The following is a 12,212-nucleotide window of genomic DNA, read 5'->3' on the forward strand; positions in this document are numbered from 1 at the left end:
GCCAGGTATTGGCAGTGCACGCCTTTAATCCCAGCCACTCGGGAGGCAGAGGCAGGTGGATCTCTGTGAGTTTGAGGCCAGTCTAGGCGACAGAGCAAGGACAGAGCAGGACAGCTAGGGCTGTTACACAGAAAAACCCTATCTGGGAAAGGAAAAAAAGCCACTATGTCTTGGGGGTGTGGGGACAGGGACACTTGAAGTAGTCACAGTAGTCAAAGGGCTTGCTGCAGATCCTGTTTTCACACCCAAGGGGCTATTGTTCTTCAGAAACACCTAACTAACCAAAGGGCTATTGTTATTCAGAAACACCTGTGCATTGTTATGGCCGCAAACTATGTCTTCCTGCGATTTCTATTCCTGTAAGCCCGCCTAACTGAACTTCCTTTAAAGACAAAGGAACTCAGAGACCACCCTCAGCGAGTGCCTAGACAGAAATGCTGCTGCTGCCTGGCGTGTAAATGCTCTAAGAGACTGTAAAGTTCACTGGACCATTTGTTTGATTTCCGGCTCTTACGTTAATAAAGGTTTCTCCTGCCTCTTCTGAGTTCGTGGCTGCTTTCTTTTTTTTTTTTTTTTTTTTTTTTTTTTTTGGTTTTTCGAGACAGGGTTTCTCTGTATAGCTTTGCGCCTTTTCCTGGAACTCACTTGGTAGCCCAGGCTGGCCTCGAACTCACAAAGATCCACCTGCCTCTGCCTCCCGAGTGCTGGGAATAAAGGCGTGCGCCACCACCGCCCGGCCGTGGCTGCTTTCTTACTGAGTGGAATCTTCCCTTAACATGGCCTCTACCAGCTCTTGGCTACTATCAGCAAAAACCTCTTGGCCACTGAAAATTTCAACTCTAGGTCAAGTCTTCCGTTCCCCCTGGATCACCAAGGTTACTGCATCGCCCTCTATCGGCGGCCTAGAGTTTTGCCAGCCCTTGGGCCCAGAAGTTTCTTCCTCTTCCCTGCTCCGGGCTGGTCTGGAGTTTCAGTTTCTTTTCCCCGATATCGGGAGAGGGAGGGGCCGCTGGTTGGCTGAACCCGGGTGCTGAGCCAAGCCTACCCCTGGCTTTCCTCAGCGCTTCAGCCTGGAGGAAAGATTTCACCTGCGGGGCCCAGCGGTGAGGGTCTAAAGGTGTGTACGAAGGTTTGTGCAGGGCTGAGGGAGGGAGACCTTGGGAGGAGAGAATTCAGTGAAGCTTAGGGGAGACCATTTAGCGCGCAGAAACCATTGTGCCGTGAAGGGAGAAAAGGAGTTTGGGGAGGAATCGACTTGAAAGTTGAAGAGGAAGGCCTTGTTTTCCAGAGGAGCCCTTCTTTCTCCAGGGCAAGCCCTTCCCATTTCCTCCTGCTCTGCAGCTGTGATGTGCTACCTTGCAAACAGGTCTGGAATCTCAAGAACTAATCTCCCCTCCCCCCTTGTCCGTGATCCTTCTCCCCGCTCTCCCCTCTACCTACTAGAAATTACCTACTGTAGTTTCAGGGACTTGGACAAAGAAGAACCTCTACCCCCCTCCTGCTCCCACGAAGGGGCTATCAGTGACCTTCCTGACATCCCGAGCCCTTGACCTACTTGAGAACAAGAAGTTGAACCCTGTGAACACTTTTTAGCCTGTGTACCTATGCACTGCAGTCTTAGGATTCTATTTGTTTTTACCTAACACTGATTTTTTTTTAATGTATTCATTTATTATTTTTGAGACTGATCTCACTGCACTGCTGAGGCTGGCCTTGGCCTTCTGGGCTCAAACATCATCCTGCATGATCCTCATAAGTAGGTGGGACTTGCAAGCCTGTGCCTTCCCCAGCCCCCATCTCGATGATGGCTTCTGTTGAAGTGACCTTGGTGTCCTCACCTGCCTTAGGGCTTGTCACTCATTCTTCCTGCTTGGGTCTTTGCACTGAAGGTTATGTCAGTTCCTTGTTTCCTGCTCAGAGCTAGTTAACCAGAGTTAGCATGGCTGAGGAGAGCCTTTGGTGTTCATGTTCTTGCTAAGAAGTTTTCTCTGTCTGTTGACCCTGAGTTATCCTGCTAGTTTGAGGCCTGGCCAGGGCTCCTTGAGATCCTGTCTCAAAAATACAAATTAAGCTGGGCGTTGGTGCACACCTTTAATCCCAGGTCTTGGAAGGCAGAGTCAGGCCTGTCTGGTCTACAAAGCTAGTTCTAGGATAGCCAAGACTACACAAAGAAACCCTGTCTTGAAAAACAAAACAGACAAACAAAATACAAATGAAAAAAAATAATAGAAAGAAAAAGGAGCATGAGAGAAAGGATGTGTACCTTCAGAGGTCAGAAGAGGGTTTCAAATCCTGTGGAACATGAGTTATGGATAGTTATGAGTCACTATAGGGGTGCTATGGGTGCTGGGAACTGAACTTGGATCCTCTGGAAGAGCAAAAAGTGCTCTTAACTACTGAACCATCTCTCCAGACTCCTTATTGATCCCCCCCCACCCCCCCTCCGAGACAGGGTTTCTCTGTATAGCTTTGCACCTTTCCTGGAACTCACTCTGTGGCCTAAGCTTTTCTTTTTATTATGTATTAATAAACAGTAGGTTGAACATCTGTTTTATGTTCATTAGCTTTTATTACATTTTAAAAATAATATATTTTGTTCTTTTTAAATTGTGTGCATTTATACAGTGTGTCCAGATCACATGCTTCCACCCCCTCTCATTTTTTTTTTTTTTTGCTCCTTTGGCTAAGATATTTTCGGCCTGTTTACCCTTTTAAAGAACTCTGTTTAATTGATCCTTTTTATTCTTTTTTTTTTTTTTTTTGGTTTTTCGAGACAGGGTTTCTCTGTGTAGCTTTGCACCTTTCCTGGAACTCACTCTGTAGCCCAGGCTAGCCTCAAACTCACAGAGATCCACCTGCCTCTGCCTCCCGAGTGCTGGAATTAAAGGCATGCATCCCCACCACCCAGCTTTTGTTTGTTTGTTTGTTTTGATGATGGAATCAGGAAAACATACTCTCAAACTTACCAGGGTGACTCGAAGATTGTTTTTTGTGGCCAAATTCTAGGAAGAAAAGAGAGGCCTTGCCCATTGCCAGTGTGTGTGTGTGTGTGTGTGTGTGTGTGTGTGTGTGTGTGTGTGTGTGCAGATTCCAGGTCTTCTGTTGTCAGACTGCCCCTCTGCACGGTGCGGAGGCCTGTGCTTATTGTGTTGGCTGGGCTCCTCATTCTTTCTTCATGTCACCTCAGCGCCTACTCTTCTCTGCTGCCACGACATTCTGCATCTGGAGTATTTCTGTTCCATTCACCAAATTATTATTGGTTTGTTCTTTGTTTCAGATTCTGTCCATTCACAGCTGAAAATTAAGTGCTTTCTGCTGTTGTATCACCCACCTTGAAGGATACGAAGTGGCCGTGCTGTTTTAAGTTGCCTTTTCAGACTGATATACCGTCCTTTTATAATCTGCCTAGCCAGCCAGCCAGCAGTCCTTAAGAAAGAAGAGCCTCAGAAGTTAGGACAAGAAAAACCCGGGGAGCAGTATAATGGCTTCAGCAGTTCCAATGCGTGTACAGAAGGAGGCCATTTGCCCCGTCTGCCAAGAGCTTTTGAAAGAACCCCTGAGGTTAGGCTGTGGCCACAATGTATGCCAAGCCTGCATCACCATGAACAGAAAGAATGCAGTGATCAACCCCAGAGGAAAAAGCAGCTGTCCTGTGTGTGGTACTAGATTCTCATTTGAAAATCTACAGTCCAGTCAGCATCTGGCAGACATAGTAGAGAGACTCAGGGAAGTCGAGTTGAACCCTGACCTTGAGAAAAAGAGAGATCTCTGTATACACCATGGAGAGAAACTACGTCTCTTCTGTAAGGAAGACAGGAAGGTCATTTGCTGGGTTTGTGAGCGTTCTCGGGAGCATCATGGTCACCACACCTTCCTCCAGGAGGAAGCAGTCAAGGAGTGTCAGGTAAGGCCATGAGGAATGCCTAGAAATGTCTTTTCTTCCCGTTTACATAACGGGTTGGCCCGCAGTACACACACAGTCTCTTGGCCAGGAGCAGAAGGTTTCTGGGTTACCTTTCCCTTTCGTGGCATGGGTGAGAGGATGATTTCAGCAATCCTCCCAGCAAGGCTGCTGCTGGGGAATACTGTGAACAGGTTGTGGGAAGATCATCAGTGTGAGGAAAAGATGGCACTTGCTGCATGGTCTATACTTACTCTAAGGAAGAAGGTGCGGGCTCTGGTGGGTGTGCAAACCATGGCTCTGCTCCTCTAGGGATAAAGAATGCCTTCGCCTCAGATTTTCTTCTGTGTCTTCTGTAAACTGGTCTTTTCTGGGAACAGCCTGGTTTCTTTGTTAGTTCTCTGTCCAGGTGGAAAGCATGACAGATATGATTCCTTTCTCACAGGAGAATCTCCAAACAGCTCTCCAGAGGCTGAGGGAGGAGCACAAGAAGGCGGAGAAATTGGAAGCTGACATCAAAGAAGACAGAATTTCTTGGAAGGCAGGAGATGCTGAGAGGAACCTTAGCCTTTGGTCCTAATTAGGCCCCTCACCTTGAGTCCAAAGCTATCTGATAAGTTCCTTTTTAGGGATGAGGGATGGGGAGCCGACTTGTAAATACACGTAAATATTTGGAACTGAATGCGAAGATAAACTGTATAATGTTAAAGGCTGGAAGAGTCTTTGCTCTTCTCTTTTCCTCTGAGGCTCTTACACTTCTGCTGGAAGACACCAGGCAAAGAAAATTTTCTCTAGGTTTCAAAACCAGGTGTGCTAATGCGGGGCGCTGTGAGTGCCCAAGATATTTGTCTGCAATCTACACCTTATTCCAGTCTTGTATTATTTTTGGAGGTTGCCTAGATAAATCAAGTATGGGGTTGTTTGGTTTTTGTTTTTGTTTGGGTTTGCTTGTATTAAAGGGAAAATAGAAGACTATAACATCCCCCAGACTGCTGTTCTATCCTACATCTGCCCTCATTTGAAGTTCTACTATCTTTTTTTTTTTTTTAAGAATTTATTCTTAATTTTATGTGTGTTGGTGTTTTGTCCACAAGTATGGAGGTGATAGTGTCAGATCCCCTGGAACTGGAGTTACAGACAGTCATGAGCTGCCATGTGGGTGCTGGGAATTGAACCCGGGTCCTCTGGAAGAACAGCCAATGCTCTTAACCACTGAGCCATCTCTCCACCCAAAGTTCTACTATCTTACACAGACATCTTACCTCAGCCTGACAGACTCATTACATATCTCTCTCTCTCTCTCTCCCCCTGTCCATTCCTGCAGTGCCAGATCCAGACTGAGAGACAAAGGATACAAACGGGTTTTAATGAGCTCAGAAGAATCCTGAATGAAGAGGAACAGAGAGAGCTAAAAAGACTTCAGGAAGAGGAGCAGCTGATACTTGCCAGCCTGGCAGAGGCCGAGGCTGAGCTAGCTCAGCAGAGCCAGTTGGTGGAGGAACTTATCTCAGATCTGGAGCGCCGGTGCCAGTGGTCAACTACAGAGCTGCTACAGGTAGGAATGAGCCCCTTGCCTCAGAGTGCAGAGACATTGCCTCTTTCCTTCCTGTAGCTAATAACAATGTTGATTGGAAGTCGTGGAAGATAATATTCTTGTCTCCTTTCCAGTTTTTTTTTGAGACTGGGTTTCTCTGTGTAGCTTTGCGCCTTTCCTGGGACTTACTTGGTAGCCCAGGCTGGCCTCGAACTCAAAGAGATCCACCTGGCTCTGCCTCCCAAGTGCTGGGATTAAAGGCATGCACCACCACTGCCCAGCTCTCTTTTCCAGTCTTAAGGGAAACCATTCCGTTTTTGCCATTAAGTGTGTTAGCCAGTGGGTTTATATATTTTTGACAGGCTGAAGATGCTGCCTATTTCTAATCCTGTATGCTCTCTTTATTTTTGTTTTTACATCAACGTATACAGAAATTTGTCAAATGCTTTTTTCCCCACCATCACTGAGATTGTGTGATTTTTTTAATTCTTTATTCTATTAATATGGTAATGGTTGTGATAAACAGTGCTGGTGGTGGCGCTGGTTACTAGCAGAAAAGTCAGGGGCACGGCCACGACTACCAGAGTTACAAAGAGCTTTATTAGAAAGAAGTAGGGTATATGAGGGAGGAGAGCCAGGCCTGGAGAGAAAGAAAGATGGCCGGAACAGAGCAGAGAGCAGGGAGCAGAGAGGGAGCAGAGAGAGTGTGGGGGTCTGCGTCCAGCTTTTTAAGGCAGGTACGTAGTCACCAGTGTCTACTGATGATGTAAGATGCAAGACCCCAAGCTGCAAATGTGCGGGAGTGAGGGCAGGATCCTAACATATGGTCTATCACATTAACTGATATATTTATGTTGGACCAAGCCTCCATTTAGGGGATAAATCCCATTTGGTCATGATTATAATGGCCATGAGTTTTTATATTTGTTTTGGGATTTAAATTTTTAATGCATTTCTTTTTATTGTGTGTGTGTGTGTGTGTGTGTGTGTGTGTGTGTGTGTGTGTGTGTGTGTACGAGCACATGTATGCATGCATATGTGCCATAGCCCACATGTAGAGATCACAGGACAGCTTGTGGGAGTCTGGCCTCCCTTTCACTATATGGGTCCCAGGCACTGAACTCAGATCATGGGGTTTGGCAGCCCGCGCCTCTACCCACTGAGCCATCTTGACTGCCTTTTTTAAGTTTTGTCCCCAAGCTCTCTACTGCCAAGCTTTATCTCCCCAGCCCCATGACGCTTTTGTGCTTTTGTTTGTTTCTTCTTGTGATGCTTTAACAACTTTTTTTTTTTTTTTTTTTGGTTTTTTGAGACAGGGTTTCTCTGTGTAGCTTTGCACCTGTCCTAGAACTCACTTGGTAGCCCAGGCTGGCCTCGAACTCACAGAGATCCGCCACTACCACTGGCTAACAATTTTTTTTTAAGATTTATTTATTTACTATATATACAGTGTTCTGTCTGCATGTTTGCCTACTTGCTAGAAGAGGGCACCAGATCTCATTATAGATGGTTGTGAGCCACCATGCGGTTGCTGGGAATTGAACTCAGGACCTAGTCACCTCTCTTATCCTCTGAGCCATCTCTCTCCAGCCCTGTGATGCTTTAACAATTTTAGTATGACACAAAGCCATTTTACATTTTTTTAAAAGAATTTTAAAAATACTGGCGTTATTTATTCTTTTAAACTTTCAGTAAGTGAAGCCATGGTTGGTCTTTCCTTGCATGAAGCTTGACTTCCAATCTAATCTTTTTTTGGGGGGCGGGGCATTGAGGCAGGGTTTCTCTGTGTAGCTTTGGAGCCTGTCCTGGAACTTAACTCTGTAGACCAGGCAGGCCTTGAAGTCACAGAGATCTGCCTGGCTCTAGGATTAGAGGCATTTGCCACCACCACCCTAATCTTTTTACATGTTTTCATTCTATACATATTTTCTCTCTTCTTGAATTAGTATTGGTTGGTTCTGTACTTCTGAGAATTTGTTCATCTCCTCTAACTTATCTAATTTGTTTATAACACAACAAACTGGAGTGGGGAGGCGCTGAGGAATTGAATTCAGGGCCTCAGGCTTCTTAGGTAAGAATTCTGCCTCCAAGCCACACCCCAGCTCCTGTGGTTCTTTTCCATTTTTTTTTTTTCATTTAACATACCAATTACAATTCCCCCTCCCTCCCCTCTTCCCGCTCCCCATCACCACCCACTTATCTCATCCCCCATCCACTCCTCAGAGATGGTAAGGCCTCCCATTGGGAGTCAACAAATTCTGACATATCAAGTTGAGGCAGGACCAAGCCCTTCCCCATAGGGAATGGGCTCCAAAAAGCCAGTTCCTGCACTAGGGATAAATCCTGGTCCCACTGCCAGGGGCCCCACGGGTTCTTTTCTAATTTTTTTGTTTGCTGTGGTTATTTTGGGACAGGGTCTCACTATATATCCCAACTCCTTTCTCTGCTTCCTGAGTGAGATCAAAGGCATGTGCCACCATGATTCTTTTTTAATTTCTTCAAGGTCAGTAGCAATGTCTCATTTTTTTTTCTTCCCCATTTGAAAATTGCACCTCTTCTTTATTTTCTTCCTGGCACGTGTAGCCTAAGGGTTGCCGGTTTTGTTGATATTTTGACATAACTTTTAAAAAAGGAGAAGGAAAGAAAGCATATGTTTAGCCAGTTTGGGTGGTGAATATCTGTAACCTCAGCTGTGAAGCAGGGGGTCAACAGTTCAGCGCTGTCCTGGGCCACGTTTAGAGAAGCTAACTAGGAAAGAATAAAGATAAAATAGCTTACTCTTGATTCTTCCTCCTCCTCCTTTGCTTTATTTCACTAATCCTGCTCTAATTTGCACACTTTGTGACTTGTGTTTTTGTTTCCTTTTCCCTAGGATATGAGCGGTGTCTTGAAATGGTGCGTATGGCTGACTCCAAGTGGTGCTTTTGTGTAGTAAAGATGGATTAGTAGTTGTCCCTATTAGGTTTTTTTTTTTTTTTTTTTTTTTGTCAGTTTGACACAAACTAGAGTCATTTGAGAAAGGGGAACCTCAATTGAGCAGATGAACCTATTAGATTGGCCCACAGGCAAAGCCTAGGAGTCATTTTCTTGATTAATGGTTGATGTGGGTTGTATTGTATGGTACTGGATTATATAAGAAAGCAGGCTGAGTGAGACATGAGGATCAAGCAGCACCCCACCCCACCCCCACGGTCTCTGCTTCAGTTCCTGTCCCTGCCCTGACTTCCCTTCATGATGGACTGTAAAGTGTAAGCTGAAATAAACCCTTTCCTCCCCAAGTTGTTTTTGGTCGTGGTGTTTATCACAGCAATAGAAACCCAAACTAAAACAGGAGACACTACAAATATTTTTATGCCAGTGGGGAAAATCTCTCCCAGATGGAGGGCATTTGGATGCCGCATTACCTAGAACTGCTGGTCCTAGGTAAAGACTTGATCGTCTCATCCCCGTGGAGAATGAACTAGACTCAATGGTAGTGAATGTGGCAGTTTAAGCCAGAGTTAGGGCCACAAAGGGCATTAGAGATTTCAGAGTCATTTTCCTGTGACTTAACTTCACTATTTCACACTCCCTTCCTGCTGCCAGTCCCGAATCTCCTGGTTCATAGGTGTTTTGTACACAGAAAGCCTGACCAATGCCTCAGAGAGGCCATGGGCACTGCTCATCATTCTTACTGTGTTCACTGAGAATAGACGATTACTGACTTTTAAAAACAGACACACACACACCTTGGGGTTTGTAATTCTTACCTAAGTTTCCAATAATGGATCTCTTGTTTGGCAAGCTTTACAAGCGCTTATATTAAAGTATTATCATTGAATCTATAGTTGTCAACCTGACAGCATCAACTTCCTTTAAAAACACATAAAGTTAGAACTAGGCCCATTTGGGGGTTGGTGTTTGTTTTTGTTTTTGTTTTGTTTTTGAGACAGGGTTCCATGCAGCCAAGAGAGCTCTTGAACTTGCTAAGTAGATGAGGTTGACCTCAAGCTGCTGAGCCTCCTGCCTCTGCCTCCTGTGTGCTGGGATTGCAGGCAGGAGCCATCATGTCTGGCTGCCCACATTCATTTTGAGCCCTCACTTTTCTTGTGTAAACTTTCCCCCACTACAGTCTGCTATCTCTGATGTGGGCCACCACTGGAGTCCAGGCTTTGTTCTTCCCCTAAGCATCTGTTCTCTCTAATGTGGGGTACTGCTAGAATCCTGGCTTTGAACTACTCACCCACACACAGGCTGTCTGTGCAGAGCCCGGGGAAACAGGCAGGACCTGTGGCTTTGCCCTTAGTTTCCTTGAGAACTCATATATCTGCACCCTACCTTCAGTGAGGCAGCAAAGGCTTCCCTGTGCTTCTCACCCGAATTTGTATTATTTCCATGAGGTTTCAAGGGAGGTAGAAGTCACCCCGTATTTAGGTGAGGCAACTGTGATTTCACGAAGTATAGATACTCCCAGTGACACACCTCAGGTAAGCGGGGACATTTCGCAGAGGCCTCCTATGTCTCTGTTCAGAGTCGGGGCTTTCCCTGAGGCTCCTCGGGTGTCCCACACCAGTGATGTGGGAGGGGATAGTTGGGTTACAGAGACAACAGTGGGGCAGAGATGGGAAAGGTTGAAATAGTTCTTCATCCCTAGGAGTCAGATCTGGACACTGAAGAAGCCAAAAGCAGTTTCTAAGAAACTGAAGAAGATATTCCAAGCTCCTGATCTGAGAGACATGCTCTGCAAGTTCAGAAGTGAGTGGGGGCACAGCGGGGGGTGTCCATAGAGGGCTCCTTTGTCATGGGGAGTAAGTTGAAAAGTAAAGGTGAAGAGAGGAGGGCGGCCAGGGAGGGGCACTCTGTGATGAAGAGGATGCAGTTGTATCTGAGGGAGCACTGTAACGGATCTGGTGGGTCCTCTCCTTTACCAGTTGCCTTTCTCACCTCTAGAGAGAGTATTACTTCTTCCAAAGTTTGCTTCTAATAAAGTCACCGAATCTTTTATTGTTTCAGAGCTAACAGCTGTCCGTGGCTACTGGGGTAAGAAGTTGCAGATCTTCAAATCACTGTGTTCTGATCACCACTCTGAAGTCTTGGTTCAGTGAGGTCTCATCACCTTCGTCTCCTGTGTTAAACGTACACATACTGTGTTCCTCTAAGGCTTTGTATGGTGGTACAGACCTATAATTTGAGCACCAGGGAAATGAGGCAGGAGAACTGCAGGTCTAAGGCTAGCCTGGGCTACTTAGCAAGACCCTGCCCTAAAACAACCACTATATAACATGTTTGTGTTGTTTTACCATCTCCCACAATCAATTAATACTATTTCCCCCTAACCTTTCCAGTGTTCGGTTTTCACAACAGGCTACCACTGTATCTGTTGCCTGACCTTTTTCTTTCTCTTTTCCCTTGCAGCGGACTTCACATTTAATCCAGAAAACCTAAATTTGAATCTTATTCTTTCAGAAGATCACAGACAAGTGACATCTGTGCCCATTTGGCCATTTAAGTGTTATAATAATGGTGTCTTGGGCTCCAAATGTTTCTTCTCAGGAAAACATTACTGGGAAGTGGATGTGTCCAAGAAGAGTGCCTGGACTCTGGGAGTTTATGCTAGAAAACGTAAAAATTTAAAGTTTGATGTTAGACGAGGCAAAAATCAGCCAAATGTTTACCACAGATACAAACCTCAGAATGGCTACTGGGTTATAGGGTTACAGGATGGATCAAAGTATAGTATCTTTGAGGATTCTTCCAACTGTGACCCTACAGTTCTGACCCCCTTTGTGGCTGTCCCTCTCCATCGGGTTGGGGTTTTCCTTGACTGTGAAGAGGGCATAGTGTCCTTCTTTAATGTCACAAACCACGGGTCACCCATTTACACATTCTCTCAATGCTGCTTTTCCAAACCTGTGTATCCATACTTCAATCCTTGGGACTGCCCAGCCCCCATGACCCTGTGTCTTCTGAACTCCTGAGTCTTCTCATTCTCATCAATTTCTGGTATTACTTCTTGCCTTGAGGCCTTTATCTGGACATACCTGTGTCATTTGGACACCTTTCCCCTTGGTCTCCCTTCTTAAAAACTTAAGTAGTGCTTAGATGTGGTGAATCTGGCATCATTTTGGAGAGATGCTTACCCATTTACTCTTATTCATATCCTCAAAAGCAGCTAATCAAGCTGAAAGCCCACTGGATCAATCAGTATAACATCCATGCCCACTGACTTCATATTTCCCTTTGTCTTGAAGAAATGAGATGACACCAGTTAGCCACTCATCTCTATTACTTAAGATAATCCATAACTGGCCTCCTGACCATCACAATGAGTTTTTAAGAATACATTGGCTTGCCTAGGATATCTCACGTTCAACAGGGAGTCAAGGAATAGAAAATATAAACAGTAATGTGTAGCCTAGAGTTAGGGTTGTCTGGTATACAAATTCAAATTCTGCCTCTTACAAAGTGTAATAAATTAAGAGATTTTTTAAAACTGGAAATTAAAATGCACCTAAGATCATTATATGAATCTAAATATCAGTAAATATACTCACTTGACTGTCTTGTACATAATAAACATATTTATGATTTCTGAACATTATAAGCCACATGACTATTTTATAGCTTTGTGCCCTTCTGAGTAATTACTGAGATCTCAATTTGTAAGTTCTGAAATTCTGCTCTCAACTGTCCTGATGTAAGTTTCTTTCTTTCTTTCCTTCTCTCTCTCTCTCTCTCTCTCTCTCTCTCTCTCTCTCTCTCTCTCTCTTTCAAAGATTTATTATTATGTATACAGTG

General features: G+C 45.0%; 1 protein-coding gene across 4 annotated transcripts; it reads left to right on the top strand.

The window, feature by feature from the left end:
• The first annotated feature begins 941 nt into the window (after positions 1 to 941).
• Trim34 (tripartite motif containing 34) lies at positions 942 to 12,010 on the top strand. Of its 4 annotated transcripts, none has more exons than XR_013043903.1 (8): positions 942 to 1,117; positions 3,278 to 3,904; positions 4,347 to 4,442; positions 5,226 to 5,456; positions 8,308 to 8,330; positions 10,055 to 10,169; positions 10,428 to 10,454; positions 10,830 to 12,010. XR_013043903.1 is itself a non-coding variant. In XM_015997716.3 (8 exons), exons 2-8 carry the CDS (start codon positions 3,482 to 3,484, stop codon positions 11,390 to 11,392), a joined length of 1,464 nt encoding a protein of 487 aa, XP_015853202.1. In that variant the 5' UTR covers positions 943 to 1,129; positions 3,278 to 3,481; the 3' UTR covers positions 11,393 to 12,010. The 4 variants fall into 4 exon arrangements, 3 of the variants coding, with proteins under 3 accessions (XP_015853202.1, XP_006979086.1, XP_015853203.1); XM_015997716.3 differs by having other exon boundaries at positions 943 to 1,129; positions 10,069 to 10,169; XM_006979024.4 differs by having other exon boundaries at positions 943 to 1,117; positions 10,069 to 10,169.
• Positions 12,011 to 12,212: the final 202 nt, after the last annotated feature.

Source organism: Peromyscus maniculatus, chromosome 1 (assembly GCF_049852395.1).
Source record: "Peromyscus maniculatus bairdii isolate BWxNUB_F1_BW_parent chromosome 1, HU_Pman_BW_mat_3.1, whole genome shotgun sequence".
Taxonomy (NCBI): Eukaryota; Metazoa; Chordata; class Mammalia; order Rodentia; family Cricetidae; genus Peromyscus; species Peromyscus maniculatus.

Bases quoted from the DNA above. Each gene is read 5' to 3' on its own strand.
- Trim34 (XM_015997716.3), top strand. From the start codon at position 3,482: ATGGCTTCAGCAGTTCCAATGCGTGTACAGAAGGAGGCCATTTGCCCC. The intron at 5,457-8,307 runs GTAGGAATGAGC...CCTTTTCCCTAG, and splicing joins CAACTACAGAGCTGCTACAG to GATATGAGCGGTGTCTTGAA. The intron at 10,455-10,829 runs GTAAGAAGTTGC...TTTCCCTTGCAG, and splicing joins AGCTGTCCGTGGCTACTGGG to CGGACTTCACATTTAATCCA.